At 45.7% G+C, this 22,179-nt stretch overlaps 1 protein-coding gene across 2 annotated transcripts; it reads left to right on the forward strand.

Moving 5' to 3' along the window:
- Positions 1 to 1,455: 1,455 nt before the first annotated feature.
- Positions 1,456 to 19,135, forward strand: LOC146379809 (dachshund homolog 2-like). 2 transcript variants are annotated; one of them, XM_084941160.1, is made up of 12 exons: positions 1,456 to 1,969; positions 6,791 to 6,903; positions 9,756 to 9,884; positions 9,967 to 10,101; positions 10,189 to 10,343; positions 10,457 to 10,595; positions 10,764 to 10,805; positions 11,208 to 11,365; positions 13,365 to 13,512; positions 13,623 to 13,742; positions 16,742 to 16,801; positions 17,228 to 19,135. In XM_084941160.1, exons 1-12 carry the CDS (start codon positions 1,554 to 1,556, stop codon positions 17,263 to 17,265), a joined length of 1,653 nt encoding a protein of 550 aa, XP_084797286.1. In that variant the 5' UTR covers positions 1,456 to 1,553; the 3' UTR covers positions 17,266 to 19,135. The 2 variants fall into 2 exon arrangements, with proteins under 2 accessions (XP_084797286.1, XP_084797287.1); XM_084941161.1 differs by having other exon boundaries at positions 1,457 to 1,969; positions 9,970 to 10,101.
- Positions 19,136 to 22,179: the final 3,044 nt, after the last annotated feature.

The raw sequence follows: 22,179 nt of genomic DNA on the forward strand, positions 1-22,179 counted from the left end.
TGTAACATAAACTGAGAGCCTCAGTTATACCAACAACATCTACACCCTTCAATCTAAGCAGAAGTACACGTAAAGGTAAATGATGAAAGGTACATACGTGTGAGTGAGCTTTATTTTGTAAGGGGGTAAAAAAACCACAGAAACAAGGCAAGGAAAAAACCTAAACTGGACAAAAACTAACAAACCAAACCTGAAACCAAAAACAGAGAAGCAGGAAGACACGGAGGAAGCTGCGCAGACAAACCAGCAACTAACAGAGGCAAACACAAGGCTTAAATATACAGAGGGATAACGAGGGAACGAAACACAGAAGGAGAACACAGCTGGGAGTGACTGACAAGATGAGAAAGTGGAAGCAAAACTCAATGCATTTACATAGGACACAGACTTTCAAAGTAAAACAGGAAACATAACAGACTTGACTAGGAGGGAACAGCAACCATGGAACACAAACAGAAACCAAAAGATGAGAAAAGATAAACAATGACAAAGTCAAAGTTCAATAATGATACAAAGACTCAAAACACTGGGTCACTGACGCAGGACCAAACACTGTCCCAGCTCTCGCCTTTCTGGGACAATAAGGCCTGTGGACCCGGCTGGAAAGATTTGGCTTTTAAAATACAGTCTGCCACAGGTTTGTGCAAAGTTGGAGAACTATTTGAAACAGAAATTACATTAAACAAACTGGATTCTAATATTCAGACACGTGTGCTAAACACAGGGCCAAATGTTCAGACAGCCAAAGGTTTTGGAAAGTTCTCGATGTAACTGCAGACATTACCAGTGTGCAGCTGATTCCACGTCCTACACCCCCCCCCCCCCGAGATGTGATGATTCATGTGCTGAGGTTCTCCTCGTCTTTCCTCGTGTTGTGCATTTTCTATGGTTTCGCTGCTCGTTGGTCGACGGGCCAGTGCTACCTAGCCTCACCGGTCTCCCCAATGTGATGTTTGTGTATTGTATGTATGGTCGGCAGGGCATCTATCTTAATTGCTCCTTGGGGATAAATAGAGTTTTTTTGACTTGACCAAACCACAGATGTCCAACTCCAGGCCTCGAGGGCCGGCGTCCTGCAGGTTTTACATGTGTCCTTGATCCAACACAGCTGGTTTAAATGGCTAAAAAACCTCCTCAACATGTCTTGAAGTTCTCCAGAGGCCTGGTAATAAACTAATTATGTCTAATAATGTGTGTGTGCGTGTGTGTGTGTGTCTACATACATGTATTATTTTTGTGAGCTTTGCTTAAAACATCAATAAATAAATAAAAAAATAAAATAAATGTAAAAAGTCGAAAACAAAGTGAACGATAAACCTCAGACTCACCTGTCAATCATTCACCTGTCAGAATCACAGCCCAGAAGCCCCGCCCCTGGGAGCGCTGTCCTCAGCCAACGGTAGTCTTGTCCGTCTGTGGCGCCCGCGTGTGATTGGCTGGATCCTGATTGGCTGTTGGCGGCAGAGAGGAGGGGTGAGAGCGGAGTGGAGTCAGCGTGAGCGGCTGCTCGTGGACAGACGCGCGCGGGCGGCGGATTAAACAAGGGTTCGGACATGGCGGGCTCCTCCATCCGGACCTCCAGCCCTCACACCGACTCTCTGCTCCACTCTGACCCGCCTCACAGTGCTTCTGTCCCGGCCGGCCCCTCGCGGCTGCCCGGCGGCAGTGTCGCGCACGCGGACTGCCGGATGGTGGACGTGCACGGCGTGCAGGTGGCGTCGTTCACGGTGGACGGTGCGGAGCTGGTGTGCCTGCCGCAGGTGTTCCAGCTGTTCCTGAAGCACCTGGTGGGGGGGCTGCACACCGTGTACACCAAGCTGAAGCGCCTGCGCATCAGCCCCGTGGTCTGCACCGTGGAGCAGGTGCGCGTGCTGCGCGGGCTCGGAGCCATCCAGCCCGGAGTGAACCGCTGCAAGCTCATCAGCAGACCCGACTTCGAGACGCTGTACCGGGACTGCACCTGCGCCAGGTGAGCCGGGCCAGGGCCGGAGGGAGGAGGGGATCAGCTGGAGTTTAGTTTACTTCATTGATTTGATTTGATTTGTTTATTTGAGGTTTTCTGACACCGGAAACGATCAGCGCGTTTGATCAATAACTTTAAATAAAGTGAAAGCGTTTGAGCAGCTGAGTGATGAAATCAGCTGTTATTGATTGTTGATATTTTTCTGTTTGTATTCTGTATACCAGCTTTTTAAACGGTAACTGTAACGGAATACAGTTACTCATATGTTCTATTTTAAATACGTAACGCTGGTACATGTACTCTGTTACACCCAGCACTGTCAGAGAAACGTCTGATCGATTAGCTTCAGCCAAACACGCCACTGTCAGAGCCAATCACAGTGATCGGGTCAATAATGATGATGATGACGATGATGTCGTCAGCATGTGTGTGACATATGGACCAACATGCTACCAAAACAACTTGAAGCACACACACACACACACACACACACACACACACCTTGGTCTTTCTGCTTGCATGAGGACCGTCATTACCATTAGGGCCCGGTGGGGTCTTGTCACTCTGAAGGGGAAGTGGGCTGTCATCTATATCCTGTTATGATATTATCAGTCTGTGGTTTATATGATGATTCCTGCAGGTCCAAAGACATCACTGTGCCCTGTACTTTTTAATCTTTAACACCCTCCACTCAGTGAATCTTTGGTCGCTGCTGTTCGTCCTGCGGTAGAACAAAGACACAAATTGATAGGTTAGAGGAGTGTGTCTGTTTTTGATTGGCAGGCTCGAAAACATTTGTAAATTAAAATTATGAAGAGATCCACCAGCATGAGGGGACAGAGGCCCCCATTAAACAGAAATTAACTCAGTCCCCACAAGAACACAAAGACAAGTTCACAGAAACACAAAGCTTCTGTGTGCCAGTGTCTGCGTCGCATCCAGGTGTGTGTGTGTGTGCGTGCGTGTGTGTGCGTGCGTGCGTGCGTGTGCGTGTGTGTGTGTGTGTCCTACATGTTGTATGGTGTTCATTGATGAGGATATTTATAGAAATACAGACTTTATCATTTGAGCAGCCGTTTCCTGACTGCAGTCATCACAGCTGGAACATCAGCCTGCAGCAGGACAGTGTTAATGTTTTTAGTCCTTTATTTATCCAGGTAAAAATCTCATTTCCGAGAGAGACCTGGCATCATGGCAACAAAAGTCAAAAATACATGTACCACATCAATACATAACATCTAAAAAAATACAATATCCCGCACAAACATGAAAAATATACAGTAACAGATCAACTGAGTGCGACATTAAAAACAGTCACACTGAGTAAAACAGTGACATCACACATGCTCCATCAGTATGTAGCATCACGTTGGACCTGCTTCCCCATATGGAAAAGATATATATAAATCTTAGAAAGTTTTTATCTGTCTTGTATGAAACTTGTATGAAAAGCATACAAGAGTGAAAACAGATATAAGATCCCTTGAAAAATTATATAATGAAACTTGTATGTTTTGTATACTTACTAAAAAATATATGAAAGTAATGAGAAAGTGGCCACTTTCATGAGTAAATCATATATGTTTTTACTATATATGGGTCACTCATAAACATTTGAGTTAAAACAGGAAAGAAAGCGTTTTTGCACTTTACTGCTCGTGTTTGAAGCTTTAGCTGAGATGCACTCAGTGGGCGCTCGCAGGTCAAGTTTTTTTTTTCTTCAAAATTATTACTACTGTTAAAGTAGGTCAGCTGTTCAAGAGTCTGATAGTAGTGAGGAAGAAGGAGCTGTTGAGTCTGGATGCTCTGGATTTCTCACTTCTTCTTTTTCCTGTCCCGTTTGGATCTTTAACCATCAGAATTGTTGTCTGAAGACCAACAAAGATGCCCAACGGATTTACTTTACCAAGTGGATCATCATGGCCTTGCCATATTGGTCCATTTGTGTGTGCGTGCGTGTGAGTGTGTGTAAATAAATACATAATTATTATAATTATGTATTTATTTTATTTTATTTTCAGTTGTTACAGACAAGACAGACATGACTGGGGGATAGGACAGCTAGGGAGAAAGAAAGAAAGAAAGAAAGGGAGTGAAAGAAAAACAGAGGGGAGAAGAGGGAGAAGGAAAAAAACAAACAAAAAACACCTGGATAACCTGTCGAGAGAAGAAAAAAAACAGAAGAGAAAACAAACAACAAAAAAGAGCAACATAATAAACACAACACCATCACAATACACTAGCTAACAGTAGATATTAAATATTAAATGTTATTGTGCAGCACGCAAGATCAGCAGCGCACAATGTGCTTTGAGGTAGCAGCCAAGAAAGGTGTACAGGGTGGGCCGTTTATATGGATACACCGTAATAACATGGGAATGGTTGGTGATATTAAAGTCCTGTTTGTGGCACATTAGTATATGTGAGGGGGCAAACTCCTCAAGATGGGTGGTGACCATGGTGGCCATTTAGAAGTCGCCATCTTGGATACAACTTTTGTTTTTTCAATAGGAAGAGGGTCATTACTTATTGGTAATGTCACAAGAAAAACAATGGTGTGCTTGGTTTCAACGTAACTTTATTCTTTCATTTTACAATTCCACTATTCATTCACTCTCACACACTGGTGGAGGCAGCTACAGTTGTAGCCACAGCTGGGGCAGACTGCCATATTGCGCCATCGGCCACTCTGGCCAACACCAGTAGGCGAAGCGTCTTGCCCAAGGACACAACGACCGAGACTGTCCGAGCCGGGGCTCGATCCGGCGACCTTCCGGTTACACGACAAACTGCCAACTCTTTGAGCCACGATCGCCCTAGATGAAGACAGAAAACTAAACAGCAGTGGGGTTTGCAGGGTTACTGAAGTTGGACTACCTGGTATATAATGTTGTGCTACGTGATTGCTAGCGACACAGCTATGTTAGCATAACATTAGCACAGTGAAGCTGGAGGATGAACGCCAACTTTTTTTCCACTCGATAAAAGTTAACGTGAGGGATTCTGGTGGTCAGGGACAAATGCAGTCGCATAGCAGGATGCTATACACGGGCCAAACTTCAGTCAGGAGAACAACTGAGATCATTCATCCACAATACGAGGTTAGTTATTAATATACTGCAACAACATGGGAACAGAGCAGCTGCCAGAGAATTCAGCATTAATGAATCAATGTTAGGGAAGAGGAGGAAGCGCCGTTTTTGGCTTTCCCCATATTTCAAAAGTGCTTCATCTCTTTGCTGTGACTGTCGGCATAATTTGCAGATGATAATGGTTTTAGCCGCTGCGATGCTTTTGACCAAAACAGGCGCAGCGTGATGACATCATCAACATGCGCTATCGCGATAGAGCGGTATAGTCAAAATCTCTATCGTTGGCCAAATTTATATCGTTTCTATCGTATATCGTTTATATCGCCCACCCCTATTAGGAGTGTTGATTCAAAGGTCAACAGAAACTGTGTGTAACTGACAACTCCAACACACAATGTGTACAAGAAACAAGACAAAAACATAAAAGATGTAAAATTTCAAGCTGCCTGGAGCGCACAAACTGAACAATTAGAGAAAGAAAATACTGAAAAGACACAAACTACAAGAAAAATAAATAAAAACAAGGACCAATGTCACAGTTTGTAAGCTCTATGATGCATTATCAGGACACAAACACACACACACACAGTTTGTTCTTTGCAATGTGTTTCTGCAGCTTTTTGGTTTGCTGTTTTCAGAAGTAACTGCACTGGTCTCACTGGGTTAAACTGGGTTCACTGTGTGTGCACATAAAGGATCTCTTGTCCCAGTTTAATTAAGTGTAGAAAGCCCAAACACACACACACAATTTAATTTACTGTGTGTGGGCGGGTTCTGTCAGAGCTGTCAATCAAACACTGACCTGTGGGTAACCCCCCCCCCCCCGGACTGTCTGTGTATGTGTGTGTTTGTGTGTGTGTGTGTGTGTGTGTGTCCTGCTAAGGCATCATACAGCTTAGGTCCCCTCAAGGTCAGTGAGACAAACGTGTGTGTTCACAACAAGCTGAGGTGGGCACACTGGGACCTTAAAATGTATGTAAAGTAATCTGATTACTCTGTGTAACCCACTCAGTTCTGCTTGTATGGTAGCATTATTATCACCGAGATCCTTTAAATGATTTTTCCTTTATTATTTGGAAACTAAAGGATATTTTCTGTAATCATTGACATCATCTGACTGTTTTCATTCAACATGTTTACTTTTCTTGTTTTTTATCAGCCCATTGTTTTAAGTTTGGCTCAGTATTATTATCTTTATTGTTTTTTATTCCTACTCTTGTATTGACTGTGTTGTCATTATTATTCTCTTCTAATATTTCAGTGGGGGAATATTGTTTTCTGTCACCTTTGATTTAATCTTTTATCTTCGCTCTTTTATTTTCCGTATTCATTCTCACTACACTGATTCCTGCCTCACTTCCTGTTCTGCTGTGAAATACAACAACAGGTAATCAAGTGACTCTTGATGTGTGTGATTAGTAGTTTTAATATTTTAGTTCCTGGTGTTTGTTTCCTGTCAGTAACATTGGTTCCGCCCCTCTGTCTGAGCCGCGCGGTGCTTCTCTGAAAGTCTTCCCCGGGGACCATGAACGGCCTCCAGCAGACTCGACATCAAACAGATTCATTCATGAAGCTAAAACACGACATTAACCTGGAATACTGAAAGTGAGAGAAAGATAGGCCAGCGCTCATTAATTATTCACAGTTGTTATTTAAGGTGGAATCTATTAAGGCGGTCGGCAGCCTTCTTTAAAGGAACGTCCTGCTGAGTTTCTAATGTCTTCACCTCTCTCAGCTCTCGTCCAGGTCGGCCTCCTAAGAGAACGCTGGGCGTGGCCTCCATGACTGAAGGCTCCAGGCTCCTCCCACCACACAGTCTGCTAAGCCCCACCCTGCTGTCTCAGACAGGTGAGTGAGACAAACTGTTACACAGAGCAGATGAATCAGCAGGTGGTAACTGCTGTAAAAACTTTTACTGTAAAAACATTCTGATTACTGAAATCAAAATGTGATGAAGCTACTACAGCGACGCCTGGAACGCCCACAGAGGGCGCCATCTTTACTGAGGGCAGCAACAGCAGTGTTTGGCTGAGCTCAGAATCATGAACACCGGAGACGAGACCACAGGATCTCAGCCTGGGACTGTTTCATGAAGCAGGACTGAGCCTGCTGTTGCATATCCAGCTGTAACAGGTGTTACAGGCGTTACGCAATTTGTGTTTTTCTGTGTGGAAGCTTCAGGTTTATTGTTCCACACAGCTGATGGACACTGTGGCCCAAAATGTGACCCTCCAAACTCCGAGTCCTGAGCCGCGCCCGGCTGACGGCTTCACACGTTCATTTTTTATCATTTTAGCTACAAATGTTTGGAGACAGAGTCAAAGACGCTGAAGCGGTCTGAGCATGTGCAGAGGAGGGAGGGTGGAGCTGCAGGCAGGAGGAGAAGAGGAGGAGCTCAGAGGAGGTTCAAGGATGCAGAGGGTCGGAGTGACACACACAGACTCACACACACACACAGAGGCTCCAATCTGTCAGTCACTCGGCTAATGAAGCTAAGCTAATTCTAGCTGTAATCTCTGTTCTGTGGATGCGTCTGAAACATCGTCGCTGTGTCTTTATTACGTGTTACTCACCAGGAGCCACTGCAGCCTGTGAGGCAGCGCTCGGGGTCAGATCCACATCATTGAACCTTTTATTACCTAAACACTTGTTACAGGAGGAGGTGGGCTGATGTGGCGACCAGAAGGTTGTGAGGAAATGTTTTTATTGTCATAGGCTTTGATTTGACTCTTTGGTTTCTCATTTCTCCACAAAATAGACGTGTGTCAGTGTTCCTGAGGGCAGTCATGTGGGACGTGTAAACCACTGCAGGAACAGCCACGGATCAAATCAGCCACTCGGCACCTTTTATTAGTTCAGAGCAGCCGACTCTGTCAGCCAATCAGTCTCCATCAGCACGGCTCTGCAGCTGTGAAACAGCTGCTTCATCTTCCTCCTCCTCACTGACAGGATTACTTCTAACAGCTCTGTGATTGGCCAGTTCTGATGAACTGATGGAGGCTGTTTCTATTTCCTCCTCAAACTCTGCACACGCACATCAGCTGATGAAATCTGGCCCGCTGTTTGAAGCCCTCTGAGCTCTGCACTGAAAATCAGTGTGTGCCTTTCCCGTGTGTGTGTGGAACAGGAAGTTGAAGCATGCGGCTGCTCTCGGGATAAACAGATGAATAAAGTCAAACTCGTGTCACTTTGATGAATTCATCCTGTTTGTCGTCTACATCGTGTGCAGTGAAGGAGGAACAGCTGTTTCCTGTTGCTCAGCAACCGCACAATCTGTCTGCAGGACGCAGAGTGTGTGTGTGTGTGTGTGTGTGTGTGTCATTAAGCTGTCAGGTGTGTCCGCAGTGACAGAGGTGAAAGGTTTGGTATGTGCTCCGTCCTGTCATCATCACCATCTTCAGTGATGTTTTCAGCGGGAGAAACGTCTCATCATCATCAGGTGACTTCTTCAGTGTCAGCTGACATGAGTACCAGCCCAGTGGACACTCCTTCAATGATGAGGATGTTCACATCCTGGACAGGGAGGAACGCTGGTTTGAGGGCGGAGTCAAGGAGGCCATTTACATGAAAAGGGAAAGACCATCTCTGAATGGAGGAGGGGCCTAAGGGTACATCTGTCACCATCTTACAATGCTGTGATTGCAGCCATTCCCCAACTCTCTGTGAATGGGACTCATGGTTATTGATCAGTGGTTGTTGATCAATGGTCATGAGAATCTGCATATTAATGATCATAAACCGACCTACCAGCACACTGTGACCTAACCCTAACCCTGCTGGTTTCAGTCATTATGCAAATGTACTGTTTATAAGGTTAATACCTGCAGTCAGCTGAGACTGAAGACGTCACCTGATGATGATGATGAAACGTTTCTCCCACTGAAAACATCCAGATGAACAGAATCTACTTTCAGGATTTCCTTTCCTGGATGACCGAGCGTACATGAACACATTTTAGAAATGAAACATTTCACAGTCACAGGTTGTTATCATGTCAGACTGTCACTTCCTGCACCAGCATCTCCTTCCTGCTGAATGTTCTTCCACAATAAGAGCAGGTGTTTTATTTCAATACTGAGAGAACAGGAGAACTCAAGCTCAGTTTGCTGCTGTGATGAGACTTCACACACGATCGAGTCTTATCCCACCTGTTCGAGGTCACCATGCTAACAGTTTCCCCTTACTTCCAGTCTTTGTGCTAAGCTAGGCTAATCACCCATCGCTGTCACTCTCACAGAATCTGCTGCAGAACAAAAGGATCAAACTTTCTTTGTGTTTTTGTTAACTTAACAAGCCGCAGGGAGATCGACCACTCGTTAGCATCGAATTAATTGGTGCAGCCAATTAACTGGGCCAAGTGGCTGCAGGGAGAGATAGATGGTCGAGAGACACCAGCAGTCACTGGAGACTTTCAGGCTGCCAGGGTTGTTAATTATTGATCAGTCAGCAACTTCCTGAAAACAGTTACCTTCATTACCTCCTCCTCCTCCTCCTCTCTAGGAAGAAAAAAGCTTTCATGACCAACAAAGACGATTCAGTCTCGCTCTGATTTCTGAAGGACTAAACGTCATCATCATCATCATCTCCACACATCTCATCAAACATTTACAGCAGAAACAGTCCAAACCCTTCTTATGTGAGTGCAGCGGCGCCCCCTTCAGGACACACTCTACCATCACTCTTTGTTCTCCTGTCTGCAGGGCTGACAGCGGCGGCAGCGATGGCCGAGATTCTGAGGCTCCAGAAGATGCGGATGATGATGCGTTTCCATGGCAGCAGTGATCAGCAGCGACCTCACAGCAGACCCGAGTCGGAGAACGAGGACACGGGTTCGATTCCATCAGTTTATTCCAATCTGACACTATAGCAAATCAAAGGACAGCACCAAAGTCTAAACCTTTGTTCCCTCAGCAGGAGGCAGCGAAGGATCCTGGGAAAAGGAGCAGCAGCTCCTCTCTCCTCCCCCCTCAGTTGTAGCGCCTCCTGCTGGTTCGGCATCCCTACATTTCAACACTTTGCAGCAGCAGAGCTCGCTGTTAGCCAACCGTGAGTCACCGCTCTCTTCTCATTGGACGCCTGATCATTGTTAGCTTAGCGTCACAGCACATAACTATCTGTATCCGCCCTCCTCAGGCCTGTCAGACCTTCCATTTATGGTTATGCCACATCCCATCCTCCCTGTGGGCTTGCCTCCTGCCAATGTTGCTATGGCGATGAATCACATGAGTCAGCTCAGTGATTTAGCAAACATGGCCGTTGTGTCACAGGTCCACACAGAAGAGAGCAAGGTAAAAGCTAGCAGCAGCAAAACTACCAGAGCTAATGCCAAAAGAGCCAATGCTAAAGGGGCTAATGCTAGCAGTGTTAATATTACCAGCACTAATGCTAACTGTGTGTTCAGGAGTCTCCCCCAGGTAGCCCCTCCCCCACTCCCAGCGATGATGAGCTCCACCCACAGGAACCAACCAGCCAATCGCCTTCTAGGGCATCTTCATCATCGTCATCATCACCCCTTCCACCAGCACACACACCAGAGCTGGGTAACCACTCACAGTAGACATACTTATGTGAACTATGACAGCTTTGCTCTTTGTCGCCTAAAAGTCCCCGTAATGTGATTGTAACAGTATGTCCCCACAATACTTCTAAACAAGAACACACACGCACACAGTCACTGATCTGCACGTTTTCATGTGTTCACACTACAGATGGGGAGCCAGGAAACATCAAACAGGCTTTGAAAGAAAAAGGTGTGTGTGTGTGAGGAGCCGCTGGTACATGAACAGTAACGGGTCCTGAGGTGTTTGGATACGGACTCCAGCCCATCTGATATTTACGTCTCTGAGTCTGTGGCCCTGGTTCAGCTTCATCCTCGGCTCGTCCATCAGACTCAGTTTAAAGGACGACTGCATGTGTAACTCAGAGCAGGATAACATGCAGATAATGGGCCTGACTTTAGCTTCAGCTCGTGAGATCGCCCTCTGCTGTTGGTATCAGCAGTGACCGAGCTAATGTAAGACATGACAGTGTAGCGACAGTGATGGTTCTACTGTGGAGATCATGTACGACAGCAGCGAGAACAGATGATGACGTAGAACATTAAAGCCCAGATGTTTTTATTTTTGTTTAAGCTGCTTTTCTCCTACCTGCAGAGGACAGCCTGCTGCCCCTCCCCCTCATCAAACCAACCTATGAGAAGCTGGCACTCACCTCCCAGTCACTGTCAATCAAACACACAAACCCCACCTTTGCTCCGTTCCTATTGGCTGAGGGTCTGTCATCGATGGAGACGCTGCTGACCAACATACAGGTGACAGACCGAGATGATGGAGGTGAAATATTCATGTAGAGACATCAATGTAGTGTTGTGGAAGTTTTCCCTTAAATGAAGCCTGCAGACGAGCGGTGAGCGGTAGCTAACATTCTTTAATCAAACACAAAGAACAGACAACCAAGCTTGATGAAGTCCCTGCATGACCGCGGGTCAGACGGTCAGCAGAGTCTCTCTGAGCCTAGCATGGCTTCAGTTAAATACCTTCTCCAGGAACAAAAGGCAGTACACAGCTGTTTCACACCTTAAGGTTCACACTCCCTTGCTACCTCCCAGAGTCCTCGAAGAGACAAAAGACTCTTCATGTGGAGTTCTGCTTCCCCCAACTTCCTTACTAGACCCCCACCGTTTGTCTTAACGTATGAGTCTGAGACATGCTAAAATCCAGTGGCACCAAGGCATTATACAATAAAATAATGTGATTAATACATAAGTAAAAGAAATTCCTATACAGTCGAGACATCAATGCAACTCATGAGGAGGAATGTTGGCCATGAAATCAAAAAGCAGAGACTGGAATATTTCAAATTGAGCAAAAAAACATGTGAAATCAATACAAGGTTACATGACGAGGATGTGGGAACTCTCCATCCTTATTCTCCTTGATCTGAGTGCAGCCTTTGACACCATCTCTCATCCCATTCTTCTTAGCAGATTAGCTTCTATTGGTCTCTCTCATACTCCATTAGCCTGCTTTAAATCATACCCGTCTGACCGCACTCAGTTCATTCAATTAAAATCCTTCACTTCTCAGCCTTCTCCTCTATCTACTGGGGTGCCCCAGGGATCTGTCCTCGGGCCCCTTCTTTTCATCATTTACCTTCTTCCACTCGGACATATTTTTCGTAAATATAATATTCAGTTCCACTGCTATGCCGATGACACCCAGCTTTACCTCTCTACCAAACCCGACTCTACTCTTCCTCCACCCTCCCTCACCCTCTGCTTAGCTGAACTCAATTCCTGGTTCTCCTCCAACTTTCTTAAACTCAACAGCAATAAATCAGAACTTCTCCTGGTCGGCACTAAACGATTGCTATCCAGAATTAACAATTTCTCTCTCACCATCAATAATTCGCTGGTCCCTATCTCTCCCTCTGTGAAAAGCTTGGGTGTCATTCTTGATAGCACATTATCCTTTAATTCACATATCAATAATGTCACACGTGCAGCATATTTCCAACTCCGTAATATCAATCGCCTCCACCCTTTCCTCACTCCTCATGCCACTGCCATTCTCGTCCATAATCTTGTTATCTCTCGAATTGATTACTGTAACTCACTATTATTTGGCCTCACACAAAAATCTATTAACAAGCTCCAACGTGTCCAGAACTCTGCTGCCCGTATTATTACTAGGACTTCCTCTACCCACCACATCTCCCCAATCCTGAAGCAGCTTCACTGGCTCCCGGTTAAATTTCGCATCCATTTTAAAATAATCCTCTATACATTTAAGGCTATTCATTCTCTCTCTCCACCATACCTCTCCGATTTAGTACAGATGAACTTCCCATCCCGGTGCCTCAGATCTTCATCTTCTCTTTCTCTCTCTGTTGCTTCCGCTCGTCTGATTACAATGGGGGGCGGGGCTTCTAGTTGCTCTGCCCCTCGACTTTGGTATTCCTTACCCCCTGACCTCAGAAATATTAGTTCATTCCCTCTTTTTAAGTCCACCCTCAAAACTCATCTGTTTAAAATTGCTTATGTTTAAACCTCTGTATGCTCTTAACTTTAATCTGTTATTCTTATTATTGTGTATATTTCCAGTTCTGTGTTTTTATCTGTTGCACAGTGTCCTTGGGTGCTTTGAAAGGCGCTATTTTTAAATAAAATGTATTATTATTATTATTATTATTAACTCGGGAATCTGAGACATGTTAAGGTGGAGAATTTAAAATACTGTGAGGGAACATCAGAGATGCAGAGATGAAAAGTACCTGAGAACATCAGGGACTTACCTGTGTGTGTTTCTCAGGGTCTCCTGAAGGTGGCGGTGGAGAGCGCTCGCTCTCAGGACAAACAGAGCCAGCAGGAGAAGAAAGAGTTAAAACTGGAGCTGGAGAGACAGAGGGACGCCCGACAGACGCTGCAGAGACAGCTGAGCTCCGAGCTGCACACCAGAGGTGAGACAGGTGTAACAGGTCAGAGGTCAAGTGAGCTCTAATGGACTAGAGGTGAGACAGGTGAGAACTGTTCGCACTACCTGTCCTCTTCATCTCATCTTCCTCATCAGTGTCGATCCAGCGGAGGCTGAAGAAGGAGAAGAAGGCAAAGAGGAAGCTGCAGGAGGCGCTGGAGTCGAGGAGGAGAGAGCAGGTGGAGCGAGCGCTCAAACACTCGGACGGCCTCACAGGTGAACAAGCAGCAGAGCACAGGAGCTGTATCTAACCTGTGATTGGCTGAGCTGTATCTAACCTGTGATTGGCTGAGCTGTGTCTAACCTGTGATTGGCTGAGCTGTATCTAACCTGTGATTGGCTGAGCTGTGTCTAACCTGTGATTGGCTGAGCTGTATCTAACCTGTGATTGGCTGAGCTGTGTCTAACCTGTGATTGGCTGAGGTGTGTCTAACCTGTGATTGGCTGAGGTGTGTCTAACCTGTGATTGGCTGAGCTGTATCTAACCTGTGATTGGCTGAGCTGTATCTAACCTGTGATTGGCTGAGCTGGATCTAACCTGTGATTGGCTGAGCTGTATCTAACCTGTGATTGGCTGAGGTGGATCTAACCTGTGATTGGCGACGCAACGAAGGCTGTCCAAGTTCGTAGACTCCTCCGAATGCAGCTGACAAATGTGTCCTCCTTTTCCCCGAATTTGAAGGATGGGTTGGGTGTGTCCTTCGTGGCCCACCATATCCCAGAATTCATAGCGCGGCCCAGCCAATTCCAGTTTTCAACAATGGCGGCAGCTGCTTAATTTTAATTGATTCCGTAAAGCAGCGGTCCCCAAAACCCCGGGCCTCGGACCGGTACCGGTCCGTGAGTCGCTTGGTACCGGGCCGCGAGAGTTGAGGCTCAGGTGTGAAATGTTTGGTTTTCAGGGTTTTTATCGGTTTTCAGCGTTATTTTGTTATCGTTTTGATCGTTAACTCGGTTTTCCTGGGTCTTTTCACGTGTGTTATGAATAAATCTTCTTTTTTCGGTACCGGTACTAGTTTTATTTTGTTGTATTTATCCGCGACACTTTAAAGGCCGGTCCGTGAAAATATTGTCGGGCATAAACCGGTCCGTGGCGCAAAAAAGGTTGGAGACCGCTGCCGTAAAGGACTCGATGTTTCTCTTCCTGATGATGCTTTAGATGGAGAGACTTTTGAGGGATGGTTGTTATGAGGAGAGGCATAACAGAAACTTTGCCAGCAGCACACATCGTTATGTGCCTCAACTTTCAGTCTTTTACCCAGGCTAATCTGCCATTTCCCCTCCTTGGTTAGGTTTAGGGATTAGAGATCTGATCTGGATTATCATTTTAAAATTTGGGACACATCGTCAGTAGTGGACCTTGGATTCATCGGGTGTTTCGGCCATTATCACTAGAATCCCTCATCCAAGGAGGCCCTGCCAGGGCTGATCAGGCCCTGGAGTGTCACTGGTTTATGTTAAATTGTTATTCTGTTTAATTTCCTACAGTTTATTTTCTGTCTATTCACTGCAACTGAGAAATAATACTTACCTCTTTAGCATTTATGGAGCCTCACTTCTTCAAAGAGACAGAAAAGGTGACAGACAGAAGTAAGACAAGTGAGTAAGATAAGAGAGGAGAGCCGGAAGGGGGGCGCCCGATCTGGCTTCCCACACCTCCCCGCTGGATTGGGCTGTGTGCTCTGCCTCCCTAATGCCTCCCAGAAAAGGGAGGCAGTGATCCGATTACTGTAATCCGATTACTTTTTTCATTCTTCTTTTTAGTTTCAGTACCATGAGGTTAACTGCACAGTCCCCAGGAGGCCCTGAGACAGCTGTAGCAGTCAACCAGCAAACCTTCTAATGTTATGTTTTACCCTTTGACGCCCCCTGCTGAGGCAGGCCCACCACGGGTCGATCAATCCTTGGCGTGTGTCTCGCGGTTAGCTGACTGCCTTAGCTGCCCAAGTGATGTCAGCAGTTTTTAGCCATAGCCAGTGACTGGTCCTCTCAGCAGTGTTAGCTAGTTCTCTTATAGCCTGCCGTTGCACCTGTCCTCTGATCCCAATCTCTCTGAGCAGTTTTGCTGTTGTGCTGCCAACAAAGCCCCTGCACCCCACTTCCACCGGGCGCAGCTTGATCTTCCAGCCTCTGTCCTCTGCATCAGCTGCCAAGTTGGCTTAGCGCAGCTTCTTACGCTCAAACGCTTCCACAGTTGCTTCCTCCCATGGTACCGTCAGCTCAATGACATATGCAAGTTAGACCAAAGGACGAGGTCTGGTCGCAGAGTAGTTGTTACGATCTCTGTGGGAAAAATTAGCCAATTAACCAATTATCCAAGTCCACTTGCATCTGCAATCCCTGGCAACCTTCAGCGGGCCCAAGTCCGGGGTTGAGGGGCTCGTCCTCGGCTTGTCTCCTTCCCGGACAAATGTTGATGAAAACTGACGCTCCTCTTGGTTTGTGAAAGGTTGAGCGTTGATGGATTTCCTTTTGCGCTCTCAGCCAGACACCCGAGGACCTGGTTGTGTCTCCATGTGTGTCTGCCCTGAGTAAGGCTTACTCTTATTACTTTTTCTGGGTCACAAAATAAACTTTTAACATATTTCCAGGCGAGAATGTAGCTGTGTAAACCTCAAATATCTGCTCGGTTTATCAAGACGTCCGACGTTTTCGGAGACATCTGTTACCCACCAGCTCGACAGCTAGCCGGGAGGTCGCGGGTCACTGAAGCCGAGAACGGCACAACTCCCCGCACATCACTTTCAGATCACCACGGACTTTCACTACTCAGGTTAAACGTGATATATAAAACACTTAGACAACCTAAAATGTTATTGTTGGGCTTTTTTCAGTGTTTTATTTGTTCGTGAGTAAATCGGTTTGGCTGAGATTAAAGTTATTAGATTAGGTTAGATTAGATTAAACTTTATTAATCCCCCGGGTGGTTTTCACACAGCTGAATAAACGTCAAACAGAAAACTGATTAAACAGATGGTCGAGTTTACTCCAGTGTCCTGTTAGACAGCAAGGAGCAGACGGACGAGTTTATTAAACTCCACCGAGACAGCGCTGACGCAGATCTGAAGGCGAGACCGTCCAGTTTCACAGCCGTTTACTTCCGGCCTTCTCGGTCTTCAAAGGACCCGGCCCACGTAGACCGCGAAGGCGGATGCACCCCAAGAATTTGGACACCCCTCTTGACTTCATGTCCTTGACTTCCTGTTGGTTTTCAGATGCTGTGACTCCGGAAAGCGAGCTGGAGAACACCCATCAGGAGAACGCTGCAGCTCACGGTAACGAAGCGCGTCACAGACGCCGCGCCAGCTTCCTCCACACAGACGCCATAATAACACAGCTCAGAGACAGGACTACACTCGGTACTGCAGTACATGCAGTGCTGAGTGCGTTAGTGACCACAGGCGTATCAGCAGAGCGTCACACTCGTCGCTTCCTCATCTCTGAAATATTTGAATGTTGGAGTTTTTCTCCCTCTGCTGTTTAAACTCAGCTGTTGGTGTTTTGGACTCTGTGACAGAAACAGACGAATGTTTACAAGCTTCAGTGTGTTTAGGTCAGTTAGGGTGAAGCTGTGATCAGACCACTGCAGACGCTGATGCTCGTACCTGCAGCTCTGACCTCACCTGGTCAGTGTAAACAGGAAGTGTCACACCGAAGCTGTCTGACACGTCCTGTTTTTTCTTCTTCTCTGTTTTTTGCAGAGCACCGAGTGTTCACCAAACCCCCGCTGCTCTTCTGAGACGCTCGCTGTGACAGAGGAGGAGAAAACGACTCCCATCAGCCACCTGTCTGCTAATGGACAGAGCACAGAGGACACTGTGAAAGGGGCGGGGTTTCAGTGTGATGTCAATAGGTGAAATGTGACCTCACGAGGATGCTCTGCCCCACGGGATCTGCTCCTGTGACTAATGTGAAAGTGGGTGTGAACTGTTACCTGAAGGGGGCGGAGTCACAGCTGGACGTGTTTGATGTTTAGAAAACTGCATTTGACGGTGACACAGGTGCGCTCCGGTCTTAACGAGCTTAACGAGGCGGCCGTCCCACAATGCTCTGATTTACTCGACTGTATTTTGTTTACTGTCGTTTGTTTTTGTTTTTTATTAGTAAAAAAACGAGAACGAATCAGTGACGAGTTGAATTCAGTTTGTTGTCGTTAACCACACAGAGCCAGGAACTCTGCTTTTGACTCACTGCAGGAAGCTTCTTCTCTTGGCTCTTGACGGAGGCGGTCGCTCTTTCTCCTCCCTCTTTCTTATCTTTCCTGTTTGGCTTCTCGTGTCTATTGTATAGTCTCGCTTATTCTCTAACCCTCAGAGAGTCTCCCAGACTTGTTCTCTGAAAACCTAAAGAAGAATTATGGATTTGATCAACTGGTCCCTTAATGAAACTCCTGGGCTTGGGAGAGCCCGATTGTCCTGCGGAGACGTTTGCTGCCGGATGCTCGATGGTCGGATGCATCGTGAGTCTGGCGACAATCTACCAGTTCGGAACCACGATAACAGAGTTCAGGCTGATTGGAGCCGGCTCGGTTTATCGAAGAGCAAGAAGCGGCTACAGCTGTTCAAAATCCCACCAGGCTGTCCGACATGATAGACGATGGGCAGGGCTGTGAGTAAGACTGTGTTTATTGAACGCAATATGAATAAGATCGTGGAGAAGAACAACGGGAATTGAGAGACTTGGTGACCTGTGACGGACATCAGACCAACTGTAAAATTGGAAACAGTTTGTTCGCACTAACCACAACAGCTACCATCTCCATCTGATGCGCCAGCTGGATGCTCAAGGCAGAAGCTGACGGGAATAACAAAACTCTCCATTAGATAACAAAACTGTGTTGTGACTCCCCCCCCCCATTCAAGGTCACTCGCGTCAACCGAAGATTGTTGACTTTTGCCTAACCGGGCGAAAGGACACTTTCTCTTGGCTGAACACACACACAAACACACACAAACACACACATATGCATACTGACACAGACCTACACTCACCCCCCCACCCCTCCAAACACCTTCCAAGCTTATGTCTTTACGTTGTGAGATGTGCTGATTCGTGTGCCGAGGTGTTTTTCTGTTCTCTGATCTCCCTGTTGGAGCTCAGTCTGGGGGGAGTTCTTTTTCTCCTCGTCTTTCCTCGTGTGGTGCATTTTCCAGTGTTATACCTCTGACCTGTCTTCCCCATGTGATGTTTGTCTAATGTATGTATGGTCGGAGGGTGAGATGGTGCTGGCAAAGGTCGGCAGCCTTAACCCAACAAATTTCCCACACGTGGGACTAATAAAGGTTATCTTATCAATTTTGGTCCTGCTGTGACTGAAACACAGCCCGGTTCAGCACTGACAGGCTCGTGGGTCCAAATGATGCTCCACAGAGAGCTGATGATGATGAAGGTCAGAGGGAGGATGATGAAGGAACACACTCAAACAGCTCGCTGACCTGTGAACCAGTAACATGATTAAACTAACTCTTATAGTGACCTTTGACCCTTGATTACCTCAGCTGCTGAACATGACCCGTGTTTCTTGTTTTCCTGTTACACACAAACCACGCTGCTTTTGCAAACTCAGCATTTCCTGTTTGTTTCAAAGTAAAGGACCGCCATTCCAATTGAATAAAGCCGGTCGGAGCGGGCACGCTCCGTTTTGCGCAACTATTTTTAAATCCCGGTAGCACTGCAACCACGTGAGCTAGCGCAATAATTTTTTTTGCATATGAAACCGGAGGAGTTGTACTTACATCTTATGCCATCAGCTTGTCCTCGGTCACAGTTTCCTTCCACATATAGCTTTGCAAATATTGCATAAAAAGCACTTGCAGCAACAAAAACATAATATTCCAGAAACACGCTTTGCCGATCCGATCAGCTGTTCGTAACACTTCCTACGTTCATCAGCGTGAACTGTCGCATGTCCTCCATGACCTGCCCGAAACCGGAAGTGACGTAATTTTGCGGAAATGTAGTTTTTTCCATCGTGGCCTTATGAGCCTATACTGGTGTTTTTAAAAGTTATGTTTGACTTTATGACTTTCTGTGTCGTTTCTGGGATGCTGAGGACTCATATTGCACTGCTGGAAATAGTTTATTTTGATGCATATGCTGTTTTTTTTTTTGCAAATTTGCACTATAATATTTATTTTCGTTTTTCCTGCAGTGTATAAAAATTGGTGTATTTCAAAAATAAAACTATGAAGAATAATAAATAAATTTCCTGTGGTGGGAAACTATTTTGTGCAACTTTTTTGTATTTACAGTTTTGAGGGATAAGCCTCTTAAATTTCTCCAAGTAGAAATATATGTTAAAAAAAACAAAAATGATTTTCAATTTTTTTGTAGTTTATTGCACTTTTTTGCAATTTATGTAATTACTATGCACTTAATGCAGACATATTATTAACATTTGGGCTGTAATGGTTGTATTGATGTATATCAACTTGAAATGCTCCCAAAAATGGCTCCACAGCATGTAAAAATATAATATAAGCTCTGGCGGACTTGGGTCTATGGTAGGTCTTAAAGGGTTAAACCTTGCAGAGCTTTTATTTTGAAACATCTTTATGTCACCTGTAGTTACCTGGTACAGTGTGACAGCTGACAGTCCTGCAGGTGCAGCACAGCTGGACAGATGTGGACAGACCACTGAGACCTTCAGGTTCAGATGGATGATTACAGATCTTCCTCCACCTGAATCTACCTGTGACCTCTGGAGCCCATCCAGCAAAGAGCCGAGGTCCAACCCGCGTTCTCCTTCATCCCGATGGAAGCACGGCGCTCCTGTCGGGTCAGGGTCAAACTACCATAACGCTTGAACAACTGGCACAGTTGAAACTTCCAACAGTTCCTGAAAGCATCAGCTCTGTGCTTTTCACTGTTATTAGGGTCATTACGGTAACCAGGCAGGAAACACCTCCGAACCTTCAAATACAAGAGAAACACCGTAAAAATCACAAATGTGTAATGAAAGGTGTGTTTCCTGTGGAGCGCGTCACACTCACGCTCTGTTCTCCGTGCCAGCCTCATGCTGCTGCGACACCATCAGTGTTTATGCACGTGTGTGTAAAACAGTGTTATGTGTGCTCCGATGGTTTCGTCTACGTGTGGTTTGATGATGACCATCCAGATCTTTGATAACCGGACCTCTTTAAGTCTGAGTTGAATGTCTCTGCTGTGAAGGTTAGACTGCACTAACGTCCCCACAGTGAGTGGCTCTGACACTTCCTGTGGAAGCACATCTTTCAATTCAGTTCAGTTCATTTCAATTCAATTTTATTTACACAGCGCCAAATCACAACAACAGTCGCCTCAAGGCGCTTTATATTGTAAGGTAGACCCTACAATAATACATACAGAGAAAAACCCAACAATCACTGGCCAGATTACTCTTAAAAAGTACATTTGTAATGTCAACAAGATTTTTTTGAACTGGGTAAATAAATGGTAAATGGCCTGTATTTATATAGCGCTTTACTAGTCCCTAAGGACCCCAAAGCGCTTTACATATCCAGTCATCCACACACACATTCACACACTGGTGATGGCAGCTACATTGTAGCCACAGCCACCCTGGGGCGCACTGACAGAGGCGAGGCTGCCGGACACTGGCGCCACCGGGCCCTCTGACCACCACCAGTAGGCAACGGGTGACGTGTCTTGCCCAAGGACACAACGACCGAGACTGTCCGAGCCGGGGCTCGAACCGGCAACCTTCCGATTACAAGGCGAACGCCCAACTCTTGAGCCACGAGCGCCCCATAAAGGATAAAAGTCACTGCCAAAAACTGATTGCAGCTTCTACCTGTTACAGGAATGTTGCTGGTGGCTCAAAGTGACCTGATGTCATCAATGAGGGAAACATTTGACATGTTTCACGTATTATAGACCAACAAGTTATTCATAGCAGGTTAAATACGAGCAATCAGTTTAGGGCAAAAACCGGAAATCAGTTTTTGGCACAACATCGGTCATTCTTACACATGAACTGTATCATATAAAATATATAAACTAAATATCTTTGAAACGTATAGAATCTAATCTTTTGTTTGTTTTTACATAGCACTTTATCAAACTGTTGACTGCTACAGAGTTACAAGTATTATACTAATAATATAGCCTCCACCATCTCCTGCTTGCATATTTCTGAAAACATCTCAGTGGTGTGGCAGCCACGAGTGAGCCCTGAAACCCTGTGGATGGACGATGCCGTGGACAGTGGGAGGAAGCATCCTAAAGCTCTTTGCAGACCACCCTGTGTGATTCTCCACTCGCTGACCAGAAAAGACAAACCGCAGGTCTCAGTTGCTGAACCCCATCCACGTCTGATCTTGCTCGGGCAGATTCAGCAACACTGCCAGAGACTTCCTGTAATCTATTACAGTTGTAAAAGAAACGGTCCAGGATCAGGTCACTCAGCTTAATCCTGTGTGAACAACTGTAAATATTGTTTTTTCATCTTTACTGTGTATTTGAAATATTCTTGTTTAATTGTTATTGTTATTTATTTATTGCTATCAAATAAATATCCACGTAATACTGTTCAAAGTTAGCGTCGTGTTCATTCATGTTACAAATGCCTGTAAATCAAATGAGTTCAGTGACAATTACTGTTTGTTTGAATCAATTTATTAATAACATAAAACCTTTAAACCAATGCAACACA

The sequence above is a fragment of the Perissodus microlepis genome, chromosome 10 (genome assembly GCF_051167445.1).
Source record: "Perissodus microlepis isolate ML-2025 ecotype Zambia chromosome 10, ASM5116744v1, whole genome shotgun sequence".
Lineage (NCBI taxonomy): Eukaryota > Metazoa > Chordata > Actinopteri > Cichliformes > Cichlidae > Perissodus > Perissodus microlepis.

What these genes read in the sequence shown, in the direction of transcription:
- LOC146379809 (XM_084941160.1), top strand. Translation starts at nt 1,554, where the DNA reads ATGGCGGGCTCCTCCATCCGGACCTCCAGCCCTCACACCGACTCTCTG. An exon ending in CACCCTGCTGTCTCAGACAG is followed by an intron (nt 6,904 to 9,755) that starts GTGAGTGAGACA and finishes TCCTGTCTGCAG; the next exon opens with GGCTGACAGCGGCGGCAGCG. An exon ending in GAGCTCGCTGTTAGCCAACC is followed by an intron (nt 10,102 to 10,188) that starts GTGAGTCACCGC and finishes CGCCCTCCTCAG; the next exon opens with GCCTGTCAGACCTTCCATTT.